The sequence below is a fragment of the Myotis lucifugus genome, unplaced genomic scaffold (assembly GCF_000147115.1).
Source record: "Myotis lucifugus unplaced genomic scaffold, Myoluc2.0 scaffold_3929, whole genome shotgun sequence".
Classification (NCBI taxonomy): domain Eukaryota; kingdom Metazoa; phylum Chordata; class Mammalia; order Chiroptera; family Vespertilionidae; genus Myotis; species Myotis lucifugus.
Genome location: NW_005874977.1, coordinates 1 through 13633, shown reverse-complemented (window position 1 = coordinate 13633; position 13633 = coordinate 1). Strand labels below are relative to the sequence as shown.

The 13633-nt window shown below is 58.7% G+C and overlaps 1 protein-coding gene across 1 annotated transcript; it reads left to right on the top strand.

Annotated features, from left to right (window-relative positions):
- Nucleotides 1-4804: 4804 nt before the first annotated feature.
- LOC102437085 (matrix metalloproteinase-15) lies at nucleotides 4805-13630 on the top strand (the record flags this gene model as incomplete). The annotated part of the gene is made up of 6 exons (XM_006108853.1): nucleotides 4805-4903; nucleotides 9280-9428; nucleotides 10062-10187; nucleotides 11536-11843; nucleotides 12143-12304; nucleotides 13401-13630. Coding segments are annotated over exons 1-6 (1074 nt in total), but the record flags the coding sequence as incomplete, so codon positions are not given.
- Between the last annotated feature and the right edge of the window lie 3 nt (nucleotides 13631-13633).

Here is a 13633-nt window from a genome sequence, read left to right as displayed (position 1 = left end):
CCGTGGGTGATCAGGTGCGGCCTCCCCGGGGAAAGAGCTGGGTCTAGCCAGTGCCAGCGGCTGCATGGAGTCGCCCAGCGCCATCCTTCCGGGGCAGGATAGTGAGCGCACCAGCTCCATTGCCCCAAATTAAAAGTGGGGTCCACTCTTTCCCCGACTTCTTTACATATATCTATCTCTCTCTCCCTCTTTGAAATATATTGAGAGAGAGAAACATCCATGATGAGAGAGAATCATGGATCGGCTGCCTCCTGCAAGTCCCCCGCTGGGGATCAAGCCCACAACCCGGGCATGTGCCCTTGACGGAATCGAACCTGGGACCTTTCAGTTCACAGGTCATCGTTCTATCCACTGAGCCAAACCGGCTAGGGCCCGACTTCTAAGATCCGGTTCCCTGCGGGGACTAGGAAGGGAGAGTGGACGGCAGGGGAAGACCGCCTCTGCGCTCGCCCGGGTAGGCTCAGGCCTCGGTGCCCTTGAGCCGGCCTGAAGCCTCCCGCTGCCGGGCTGAGCGCCGGTTCTCCCAGCCCCCAGCGGCTTCCCCACATCTCCCTGCTGCCTGGGAGATTTTCCATGGAAGTCTGCCTCTCCCGGCCCGACTTTAATAAAAGCTTGGAGGAAGGGCAGGGAATTCCTCCCGGCTCAAGTTACACCTCTCCGCCAGTTCCCCACCTGCTCTTCCCTTGCTCCTCGCCTGGCCAGGGAAAGCTGCAGGGAGCCGGGTCCTGGCAGGAGGTGGAGTGGGAGCCCAGCCCATGCCCGGTCCAGCTGCGCCCCCCCTCATTCATAGGGGCAGGCGCTCAGGGGGCTTCTGCAGGTGGGGCTTGCCCCTCAGCCTGTGAGCCAGGTACCCAGTGAAGTGTCTGGACCCACGTGCCACTCTCTGGAGCAGAGAGCTAAAGGATGGCCAGTCACAGACCCGCCCTGGAGCCGTTTTTAATCCGCTAAGGCAGTGGTTCTCAACCTTCCTAATGCCGCGACCCTTTAATACAGTTCCTCATGTTGTGGTGACCCCCAATTTCATTGTTACAAGTTGAACATAATTAAAGCATAGTGATTCATCACAAAAACAATATGTAATTATAGATGTGTTTTCCGATGGTCTTAGGCGACCCCTGTGAAAGGGTCGTTCGACCCCCAAAGGGGTCTCGACCCAGGGGTTGAGAACCGCTGCACTAAGGAATGGCATGGCGGCACAGGAAGCGATTACGGACCACGCTGGAATTTGGTGGCCGTGCATGGTGAAGTGTCGTCTAGATGGCCAGGCGATGAGGTCCTGGGACCTGCGGTCTGCAGGGCTTCCTTCTCTCCTTCCTTTGCTTCTGCTCCTCTATCACCCGCTCCTCTCCCAGGGCCAGACAGGGGTCACAGACCATGGCCCTCAGCCTTCGGTGGCATTAGCTAGAGATTCTGAGAGTGACCTGCAGCCTCTGGGGGAGAATTTGGCGTTGGCTGTTGCTGGAAGAGACTGGAAGGTTTAGGGGGCCCCACGTGGAAACCGAGGTAGATGGAGGGCTAGAGACAGGGGGCTTGTCCCTGCTCCTGGGATTGGCTTTGGGGTACAGACTGTTCCTTGGAGTTGCACCAAGTTTGGCCAGATCTAGGCCCAAAGAGTTGAATGGCTTCAGCAGCCAGTGCATTTGCCAGGAGGCTTGGGGACAATTGTCCACGCTCTCCGAGACCAGCCTCTGAGACTCCTGGGCCTGGCCTGCACCCTGTGTCCACAGCCTCCCTCCCCTAGGGAAAGGCTCTGGTCCTCGCCCCAGAACCCCCACAGCTCCAGGCTTCAGGTCGGGTCATGGCTGGCGCCTTCTCTGAGCATCCTGGTAACTGAGCCAAGGCCAGCCCCTCTCCCTCCCAGGCAGGAACCACAGGAGTTTCACCAGACCGAGGAACCAGGAGTCTGGCATGTGCTAGGAGCTGGCAGGCACCTGCAACCTGCCAAGCCCCTGCCTGGAGAAGGCTGTCTTTCTTTTTTTTTTCTTTTTAAATATATTTTTATTGATTTCAGAGAGGAAGGGAGAGGGAGAGAGAGATAGAAACATCAATGATGAGAGAGGATCATTGACCGCTGCCTCCTGCACGCCCCACACTGGGGATTGAGCCCACAACCTGGGCATGTGCTCTGACCGGGAATCAAACTGTGACCTCCTGGTTCATAGGTCAGTGCTTAACCACTGAGCCACACCAGCCAGGCAAAGCTGTCTTTCTTGAAGAAGCCACCACTGAGCCCTGACCGGTTTGGCTCAGTGGATAGAGCGTCGGCCTGCGGACTGAGGGGTCCCGGGTTCGATTCCGGTCAAGGGCATGTACCTTGGTTGCGGGCATATCCCCAGTGGGAGGTGTGCAGGAGGCAGCTGATCGATGATTCTCTCTCATCGATGTTTCAAACTCTCTATCCCTCTCCCTTCCTCTCTGTAAAAAATCAATAAAATATACTTAAAAATTAAAAAAAAGAAGCCACCACTGAGTTACTCTGCCCTGTCCCACTCTCTCCCTTGCATGTCAGGTGCCAGTCTGCAGCTGTTCTGGGCTGAGCCCGACCCCCCTGCCTACATGCAGGCATCACCTGACTGAGGTAGCAGCTGTAGCTCCTGGCCTCTCGCCCCGCCCTGAGAGTCCAGGCCCCCTTTCAGATCCGTCCCACTCTTGCTGGCTATGGCACCTGGCCTGCTTACTAGTAAATGCCATTGGTTTCACCAGAGAAGCTATGGTCTCTTCCCACTGGCCCCTCCTCCCCAGGTATAATCTCAGGCCCTCAGCCAGCCCCCTACAGGTGACTCAGGCTGCCAGAGGTCACAGGTATGAGGCAGCTGCCACGAAAGCATGGGCACACTCATCTTCCCTGGACAGACTCCTTCCTGTGTACCTTTCTTGTTCCTATCTGGCTGCTGAGCAGAATGAGCAAAAGGAAGGGAGAGGGGGGATCAGCTTGAATTCTGATTTTGACCTTCAGATCCAGCTGGGGAGCCATAGCCCCAGGTTTCCTGTGCTCCGATCTCCGAGGGCACTTCCATGCTGGCCACCCCCTCCTACACTCTGATTAATACCCCTTTTTAAATAAGGAGCAGAAACTCCAGAGGCCTGGGCCGGCCCTTGAGGAAAGTGAGCCTTATCATTGGCAACCCTTCTCTTCTCCCACCCATCCCTTCTTTTCAGTCTGTTCTCTTTCTACTAACAAACCGTCCCTCCATGGTGTATCTGCAAACCCCCAGAGAACTGGGCTGTTGGGTGCCGCCAGGGGCCCAGGATCCGATTGGGCCGTGCCCCTCATGCCCAGCCCTTTGCCAGGTCCCTGCTTTGGGGCTGCTCTGGGGTCCCCTCAGTCAGCTGCCTCCTTGAAGGGTGCCCTCCTTGTTTGAACAATGCATCCGTCCGACCTGCACATTCCAACCTTTGGACAAACACCTCACCTTGCTCCACCCAAGAAGGGTGGAGAGGAAATGACATAGAAATACACCCAGAAATGACATAGAAACACCCCCCCCCCCAAGAAGCCTTCCTCCGAACCCCAGCACCCACTGCCCAAGTTCTCCGATGCCAACTCAGAAGGGCAATGCTGGCCAGAATGGAGAAGCCCCTCCCTGCTAAGTCCTGGGTTCTGGCTGCCCCCTCCATCCCCCTTTTGTTGCTGCTCCAGATGTGCCCTGCCATCGTCACCTCTGCCCAGCTGGGAGCTGGACTTCTGTGAGGCCAGCTGTGGTCAGCGGACATTAAAGTTGGTGCTATAGACTGAATGTTTCACCAATGTCCCCCCCCCCCAAAATTCACATGCTAAAACCTAACTCCCAAGGTGATGATATTAGGGCCTTTGGGAGGTGGTGAGGTGATGAATAGAGAGCCAGCATGAATGAGATTAGTGCTCTTATAAAAGCTGGCCGAGAAAGCTCCTTGCCCCGCCCACCATGTGAGAACAGTGAGCAACCAGGAAGTTTGTAACCAGGAAGAGGGCCTGCAGGGATCCTGAGCATGGACTTTAGCCTCCAGAACTGAGAAATAAATGTCTGTTGTGATAAGCTACCCAGCTTATGATATTTTTGTTGTAGCAGCCCAAGTGGACTAGGATAGTTGGCATTTTTAGTATCATCCCAAGATCTATGTGGCTCACTTGGGCCCGGAGCTGTGTTCTCCGAGTCACAGAAGCAGAGAGGGGTCAGGGGCTCTCGGTTTGGAGCCTTCTCCATCACCAAAAGGGTCCTGGGAAGACTCCCTAATGAATGTGAGGACCTGGGACCCCGAAGGTGGCTGAACACTCTAGGCCAGTGATGGCGAACCTTTTGAGCTCGGCGTGTCAGCATTTTGAAAAACCCTAACTTAACTCTGGTGCCGTGTCACATACAGAAATTATTTGATATTTGCAACCATAGTAAAACAAAGACTTCTATTTTTGATATTTATTTTATATATTTAAATGCCATTTCACAAAGAAAAATCATCCAAAAAAATGAGTTCGAGTGTCACCTCTGACACGCGTGTCATAGGTTCGCCATCACTGCGTCTAGGCCTATGGCACACAATAGGTGCCATCTGGCAAGATGAGCCCCAGAAAGACCTGGTTCCAGGATGCCTGGACCCTTTGGGGGAGGGAGCACAGAATTTGCAGCCCGGGACAAGAACAGCAGAGGTGTTTGAGACAAGGAGAGATGCCTCGGGCCCGATCCCATTCCCCATGTGGGGACAGCAGGAAACAAGACATTCAACCTCCAGCATCTGGACTGACAGGTGAGGCCTGGGTCCCAGCCATGAGCCAGCCTTGGTGGACGCCCCCATCCCTTTGCCACCTGATGGCTGAGCTACCGGAGCCATGGCGCCTGGAGGCCAGAGTCCAGATCAGCTCTCCAAGCTGGTCCTTGGCTCCGGACACCACCCTGTCCTTCTCCCAGGAGCGACTGCACCCTCGAGGGTGAGAGCCCAGCTTGCTGTCCAACACTTGTGGGCATGGCCCCTGGCACATAGGAAGTGCTTGCAGAATGGTGGCAGAGCAGTGACCGTGAGGAGCAAACAGCATTGGCTACTGAGCAAGTCGTTGAACCCATCCGAGCCTCAGTTTCCCTATCTCCAGAATGAGAATAGTGAGCGCATCTCCTGGGGGGAGTCAGTGGGGAGAGTCCGTGCGTTAACGTGTAAAATGCTGACCAATCGCCATGCGCCGTGGCCTCACCTGGACCCAGCAGGCTCCCATGCTTTTTTGAGCACCTTCAACACATTTGGTTCTGTCCTGCTGGGCCCCAGCCAGGTGGGAAGGAGATGGTGGAGGTGGGGCTGGCTGAACCTGGAGCCCTCCCCCTCTCCTGTGTGGCCACCCAGGCTCTGCCCTGTGGACATCCCCATCTAGGAGATTAACACCTATGAGGGTTTCCAGGTGAGGCCCGGGCCTGACCACCCCCCCCCCCCCAACAGAAACCACTAGCAAACAGGCCTCTTTCACCCCACCCTGCCCACCCACTGGCCCGAGGACCCTGCTGTTTCTTGCTCCGGGTTAAGGAAAGCCCCGCAGGCTGGGAGGCCACAAGGTAAGGAAGAGGCAGGAACACAGGCCGCCAGCCTCCTTCCTGCTTCTCTGGCTGCACAGCCCCGCGCCCCCTCAGAGCCCCTTCCTCCACCCGCAGCTTTCCCTTCTCGAAGGGCAGTTCTAGAATTGCTCGAGTATGGACCGTGCTGCTTCTAAAGGTAGTAGATCACCCGCCGAGGACGGGGTGCCTCCTTTCCTCAGCGGCCTTGGGGCTGGTTAGGTCACCTGTGCTGTCACCCCTGTGCGGCCGAAGCAGTCCGGACCAAGGAGTAGATGTCACGGGCAGGTTTCTGCTCTGCCTGAGGAAGGGCTAACCGTCAAGGCTGCCCGAAGATGGGACGGGCCACCTTGGTGGCAGTGAGCCCCCCATCTTTTCAGGGGAACAGGCCTGATGGGACCCTGGCCCCGTGGTGGCCCATGGAGGTTTCCGTGAAGTAGTTGGACTTGATGGCTTTGAGGTTCCTTCCAGCCTGAGACTGGGGGAGCCTAGGCCTGCTCAGGGTCACCTCGCTGGTCACATGGGGGCCTGGCTCAGACCCCCCAGCGGGCCTGGGGTGCACGCCCTGCCTCTGCAGTGTCTGACTCCCCCAGGCTCATCTTCCCGCTCTGTGCCGGCATGGCCTTGGCTTGCTCCCAAGAGCCCTCAGACTGCGACACGGGGTGGGGAGGAGCCCAGCAAGGACCAAGCGCCCTGAAGGGTCTGTGCGTCCCCGGCTGGCCCAACGAGATGCCTTTGTGCCTGTCTGGGCAGCCCCGCCAGGGTGACACCCCACGGAGAGCCGTGGGTGACAGAAGCAAAGCAGAGCCCTGCGGACTGACCTTATCGCACACACAGGTTCTGATAAGGCCGGTGGGAGGAGCTGGCTGTGGTGACAGCCGCAGCCCTCGCCCCCTGCCCCCACGGCTGTGCTTAATGCACAGTATTGATCGATCTGGAAGCTCCTTCCCAGACACACCCTCCCTGCGGGCCTGCCTTGGCATTGTCTCTGCAGCCCTGGGGGGCAGCCCAGCTGACAGGGCCCAGTGCCCAGACCCCGCCAGAGCTGGGGAGCGTGGGGAGGATCAGACGCCCTCCCCCAGGGCTGTGCTGGGCACTGTTCCTGGGAAGGACCGGAGCCCGGTGTCCCCAGCCTCCGGCCAAGCGGAGCTGGTGCTGCTTCGCAAGCAGCCTGGTCCAGTCGTTCTGCTTGTGGGCTCGAGCTCGAGCCAGATCAGCTGTGCCACCCTGGGTGGGCCACGCACCCTCTCTGAACCTCACTCACCGTTTGTATAACGGGAATGGGGTTCTTGTGAGCACTGACCGGATGGCCAGCCCACAGCAGTCTCGGCCCTGGCCTGCTGCATGTATGGCTTCTCCTAGGGCCAGGGGGCCAGGGATCCCCTCTCAGACACCTGATGGCCCCACATCTCCTTGCCTGGGCCCAGCCACTCACCTCAAGCATCTGTGCACACATGTGGAGCTCAGAAAGAAATGGCTGAAGGAACCAGGGTGGGCGGGGTCTTTAGGATGGGCTGCAGGTAGGAGGGGCCTCATGGCTCCAGAGTTCGCTTTAGAACCTTCCCTGCCTCCCATTGAGTGACCCCCGTGGAGGTCCCTCTATTCTGCTGCTTACTGACCTCCCCAAGCCTCAGTTTCCCCAGCTGAGAAACCAAGTTCCACCTGCTTGGCCCTCCACCTGTGAGACTGGGTGCCCTACTGGTGCGGTTCAGTGGTTGAACGTCGACCTATGACCCAGAAGGTCATGGCTTGATTCCCAGTGGGGGGAGTGCTGTGGTTCTCTCTCATCATTGATGTTTCTGTCTCTCTCTTCCTCTCCCTTCCTCTCTGAACTCAATAAAAATATATATTTTTTAAAAAGGCCTCCCCCATCCCATGCCCTGTGCTGGGCTCTGAGCTCCTCCCTGCAGACAGGCCCAACACGCTCCCCTCCCCCAGCCCAGGGCCCCAGCCTGAGCCTCCCCCTCCCTGCCCTCCTGTCACTCCGCAGACACCGCTAATCAGCCCGGGGTGCCTGTGATTGAGCTCCGGAGATATTTTTACCTTATGCAAATAAGTGATGTCAGGTGCCCTCGCTGTCGGCAGCAGCCCCACCTCCAGCTGATCCGTTTCCCTGCGGAGCTGAGCATCATGGCCTCACCTTCTAGATCTCTCCAAGCTTCTTCGGGGAAAATCGTCCATTAAGGGTGGCGGGTGTCCCCCTAGACACACACCCAGGAACTTTGGGAGCAGTTTCCTGTGATTGGAAAGAGCAGAAGCTGAGAGAAGGTGCCCTGGGCCACACGGCTGGGCTGGGCTGGCAGGGGAGGCCACCTACCTCCCCCAGCTACCCCGCCCTCAGCAGCCCTCAGGCCCTGCTGGAGCCTGGAACCTTCAGCCCTGTTGGTAGAAGCAAAAACCTGCCCCTCCAGGGACAGCCAGACAGCCCCCGGCCTCTGTCATTAATGGCACGTTTATTGAGCAAGTTCCCCTGTCCAACAGTGCAAGCGCTAGTGTCCCCACTTAGTCCTCACAGAAACCCAAGATGTGAGGCAAGTCCTCGGATAACAGAGCCACACCTCGACGAGGCTTGGCTGGATATGTTCCCAGCCCTGTCTGTCCCCAGAGCCATGGCTGTTTCTCATCTGCCCCCCAGCTCTGCCTCCTGGTTCTGTGGCTGTTTCCCGGGCCTGAGAAGCCTGGTGGTTCTGACCGTGTCCCTGCGCTGCCCTCCTGGGCCCAGCAGCGCTCCCTCCAGCGGCAGTCTGGGTGCTGCTGAGCCAGGGGTGTGGCCGGATCCCGGGGCTGGGCAGAGGGTGGCACTGAGGGAGCAAGCCCCCAAGGAGCTGGCTGTGACACTGGTGGCAGACAGATGGGGGCGTGGCCCTGGCCAGCTGACACCTGGCTGTCAGCCCAGAGCAGCCACCATGTTCGGTCATCATCCTGCCTTGTGGGCGCACAGCAGGCCTTCAGGTTCCGTCACTCTGGGGTGGGGGGGGGGGCACCCAGAGACCCAGGGTGGCCCAGGAAAGGTGCAAAGGACACCTTTCCATGTGGCCAAGGCCCACAGAAGTCCCTGGCCTCTGTGCCCCAGCCTCCCACGGTGGTCATCGTGCACTCGTGGCCATGGGGCCATGAGGTGGGCAGGCCAGAGTCCCCTTTCTCACTACAGCTTGGCCAGGCTCATCAGGGATCCCATTCTCCTGCCATCCTAGTGGAGGAGACAAGTGGTAAACACCTAAGTGACATATGCGGTGTGTCAGATGGTGACAAGTGCAAGAAAGGAGGAGAGGGGGTGCAGGGTACAGCAGGTGGGGGTCTTTTTTAGTGTTGTCAGAGAACACCCTCCAGTCAGGTGAGGCTGAAACGGAGACCTGAAGCACATGGGGTGGGAGCCGTGCAGACATCTGGGAGACCAGACCTGATTTGTAAAGGGCTTTTGATTGGGCGCTCGTGTGAAAATAGACCCAAGGGCCCTGGCCGGTGTGGCTCGGTCGGTTGAGTGTCGTCCCATGCCCAAAAGATTGCCAGTTTGATTCCCAGGCAGAGCACATGTCCAGGTTTCAGGTTCAGTCCTGCCCCAGTCAATGTTTCTCTATCTCTCTCCCTCTACCTTCTTGTGTCTCTCAAATTCAATAAAAACATTTTTTTTTTTAAGAGAGGATAAAAACCAGCACAGGAGGCGAAAGCAGGGAGGTGGTGGCGGCTCTGGGCGGTGGTGGTGGGGGATCTGATGCAGGCTGTATCTCCAGAGCAGGCCATGCTGACCACCGTGGTCTCTCCTTTGCAGAACTGGCTGCGACTCTACGGCTACCTGCCTCAGCCCAGCCGCCACATGTCCACCATGCGCTCGGCCCAGATCCTGGCCTCAGCCCTCTCCGAAATGCAGCGCTTCTACGGGATCCCTGTCACCGGCGTGCTTGACGAGGAGACCAAGACGTGAGTCCCTCTGTCGGGCCCTTCCCAGACGCCCCTGGCCCCTGCCCTCCTCCTGGCCTGCTCTCGGGAGGTCTTGGCACACGGAGTTACCAGAAAAGCCTGGTCTCGATAAGAGACGACAAATAGTTTGATCCTCTGTGCTAGCTCTGATTGGTTGGGAGTGGCTGCCTGAAGCCTTGTGTTGAGAAAGCTCCTGAGGCCGAATCCCAGCTTGGCCGCAAGGAGCACAGGATAAATTAGTGATGTCTGCCATCACTGATAGGAGTGGAGGGGCTCGGTAGCATACATGCCTGGGATGGGACAGCATCGTTCGGCTTTGCTCTGAATGGGACAGAGGGGAAGTGACCCAAAGCCCCATCCTTGATGAGCACGCACAGAACGTAACGGACCCAGGACAGGAGGCCTCATTCCTGGGTGATTCTCTGAGAAGGGGCCCACCTTTGCGGAGGCCTCACTGGGCATCCAGGCTTCCAGGACAAGATCATTGTACCTGTTTTCCTGGTGAGGGAACTGAAGCTTAGCTGGTCTCCCACCACACCCTAAGCGGCAGCTGAAGGCCAGAGGTGGGAGGGTGGAAGGCGGTGGGCTGCCTGGAGAAGGCTGTGTGCTCACCCCTCCCCGCCCGCGAGCCAGGTGGATGAAGCGGCCCCGCTGTGGCGTGCCGGATCAGTTCGGGGTGCATGTGAAAGCCAATCTGCGGCGGCGGAAGCGCTATGCCCTCACCGGCAGGAAGTGGAACAACCCCCACCTGACCTTCAGGTAGGGACCCCAGCTCCCCAGGGCGGCGTCCCTGCCAGGGCATTTCCCCATCACCTGGTCTGAGGTTCAGGCTTCCCAGTGGACTTGTCTGGAAGGTTTCCTTTCTCAGCAGCCCCCCCGCCCCCCAGGGTGCCCAGTATAGACAGTCTAAACCCACTCTGGCTCCCACGCTAACCATGGCTGCACACCCCAGGCTGTCTTCCTCCTGAGAAGGTCAGGACCCTTGGAGTGGCTTCCGCTCTCTCCTCCTTCCCTCCCCCGGCCTTCCCCTCCCTTCCCCCCCACCAGCTGCCTGGCTTGGCCTCACTGCACCGGCACACACTGAGGGCCTCCACAGTGCGGGGATGGGGTGTCAGGCACCTGAGGGTGGGGGAGGAGAGGGGGCCGGAATCCAGGCATCTGCTGGGTGGGCAGGCAGGCAGCAAGTCACCTGCAAAAACCCTCAGGCACCCTCCTCCTTTGCGCTGAGTCCTCGGGCAAGAAACGCCTTGTGGCGGTCCCCAAGGGCCCCTCTTCCTGTGTCTGTCCAGCCACAGCCCCACCAGAGCTCCGTCGCCCGAGGAGGAGTAGCTCCCACGGCCTCCGAGACCCCAGGCCCCCAGTGAATTCATGGTCCAGCACACAGACGCTTCCTCTGATTTAACGAGTTCATTCATTTCACCCTCCCGGGGACACCATGATGAAAGCACTAACCTTTACCCGTTTTACAGACAAGAAAACTCAAGTTCAGAGAGATAACTCACTTGCCCAAAGTCACACAGAAAATGGCCTTGAACTCAGGTCAGCCTGACCTGGAACCCAACATTCCGAACCGAGAGCCCGTGTTCCCCAAACCTCAGGCATTTGCATTGCTCTTTTTGGGTCTTTCAGCTACATATCCCCTGTACATTCACCTACTTAACGTTTTCTTCCAGAAAATGGGCATATTTGGCACCATGCAGCCTTATGTGGGAATATCCTAATGAATTCCTGGTTTTGACATGTCTCTTTTTCAAATCCACCTCCAAGCAAACTAATGGTTGAAATTTCAGGCATTGTTGTTAAATCGGTTCAGATCTTTTCTTTTTTTGGAGACAGAGAGAAACATCAATCGGTTACCTCCCACACATACACTGACCAAGCCTCAAACCCACATCTCGGGCATGCGCCCTGACCAGGAGTCAAACCAGCAACCCTGCAGTGCATGGGACAATGCTCAACCAACTGAGTCACACCGGCCGGGGCCCAGCTCAGATCTTACGCACGTTCCTTGAGACCATGGGTCCTGGCCTCCAATCCAGTGGGTGCCAGCAGTGGGCAGGAGCCCCAGGCCCTGGGTTCACGGGCCTGTCTCCCCGCCCACCTGCAGCATCCAGAACTACACGGAGAAGCTGGGCTGGTACCACTCGCTGGAGGCGGTGCGCAGGGCCTTCCGAGTGTGGGAGCAGGCCACGCCCCTGGTCTTCCAGGAGGTGCCCTACCAGGACATCAGGCTGCGGAGACAGAAGGAGGCCGACATCATGGTCCTCTTTGCCTCCGGCTTCCATGGCGACAGCTCACCCTTCGATGGCACAGGCGGCTTTCTGGCCCACGCCTACTTCCCGGGCCCTGGTCTGGGCGGGGACACCCATTTCGACGCAGATGAGCCCTGGACCTTCTCTAGCACCGACATGCATGGTGAGAACAGCTGGCCAGGCGAGGGCAAGGGAGGCAGAGCTGGGAACGCAGGGGTGGGAGGGGAGAGCACTGACATTTGGTCTCAAGCTGTTGTCCCACCATCTTCGAGGGGTGGGAGGGAAGAGAAGGGATCATTGTACCCATTGCTCAGATGGGGAAGGTGGAGGCCCAGAAGTCAGAGCAGCTCAGCCTCTTCTAAGAGTGGAACAAGGGCAGGCTCCCTGGCAGCCTCAGCCCACAGTCCAGGGGGCCAGGTCCTGGGCCAGGCCAGAGCTGACCGTGCTGCTGTCCCACCTCAGGGAACAGTCTCTTCCTGGTGGCAGTGCACGAGCTGGGCCACGCGCTGGGGCTGGAGCACTCCAGCAACCCCAGCGCCATCATGGCGCCGTTCTACCAGTGGATGGACATCGACAACTTCCAGCTGCCCGAGGACGACCTCCGGGGCATCCAGCAGCTCTACGGTGGGTGAGCGAGCGGCAGGGACACGCTGGTGGCCTCTGCACGCCTACCCTCAACCCAGCCCCACCAGGCACCGGTGCTACTGCTGTCCCATTTTATAGACGAGAAACTGAGGCCCAGAGAGGATTAGTGACTTGTCCATTTCACTCAGATGGTGCTAGAAATCAAACCCAGAGCCTACACCCAGAGCCCAACAGTGGCTCCTGCTGGAGCCTGCGGGGGGTGGAGGTTGGGGGGTGGTTCCATCTCTGACCCCCTCTCCTCCTAGCCTCAGTGATATTCTTATTGACCAGAGGTTCCAGGACCCCATTCCTCCTACTGTCGCTCCCAGCCCAAACCTGCCCTGGACTCTCTGCTAATATTGTCGGTTTATCACTTCCCAGTGCCCTCAGGCAGGAGGCACCCCGCACCCACCCCCCACCCAGGCCCCAGCGGTGAGGGCTCCTGAGGGCCAGTTTGCTGGGTCAGGGCCTGCGCTCCGTGCCCATGCCAGGCACCTTCCTGGTACCGGCAGTGCCCACCTTGCTGGGCACATGGCAGACATGCCTCGCTGTATCCCTAGCAACCTGGTAATCAGATGGCACTTGGCAGGGGCTGCAGAACCATGTTCCTGCCCCTGTGTGTGTCCCGCGAGCCTCCAGTGGGGAGGTCGACGAGGGGGCTCTATGGAGAAGGATGGGGATCCTCCTGAGGATGGGGGTGCGGGGAGGGGGTCTGTGTGGACAGACAGGGCCTTTCACAGGGATGGGCCCTTCACCTGGGGCACAGGTTTTTCAGGCAGGGCCTGGGGTCCCGGGGTTCTGAGGAGGACAAGGCTGGGTTCTGGGGCCTCCTCCTCACTTCTTTTTTTTTTTAAATATATTTTTATTGATTTCAGAGAGGAAGGGAGCGGGAGAGAGAAACATCAATGACAAGAGAGAATCACTGATTGGCTGCCTCCTACATGCCTCCTACTAGGGATCAAGCCCGAAACCCAGGCACGTGCCCTGCCCGGAAATCGAACCATGACCTCCTGGTTCATAGGTCGATGCTCAACCACTGAGCCACACCAGCCAGGCAGCTTCCTCACTTCTTGTTCCCCCTCCCTGGACTCTACAGGCACCCCAGACGGTCGGCCACAGCCCACCCGGCCCCTCCCCACTGTGACACCCCGGCGGCCAGGCCGGCCAGACCATCGGCCCCCCAGGCCCCCCCAGCCTCCACCCCCAGACGGGAAGCCGGAGCGGCCCCCAAGGCCAGGCCCCCCAGTCCAGCCCCGAGCCACGGAGAGGCCTGACCAGTATGGCCCCAACATCTGCGACGGGGACTTTGACACGGTGGCCATGCTGCGT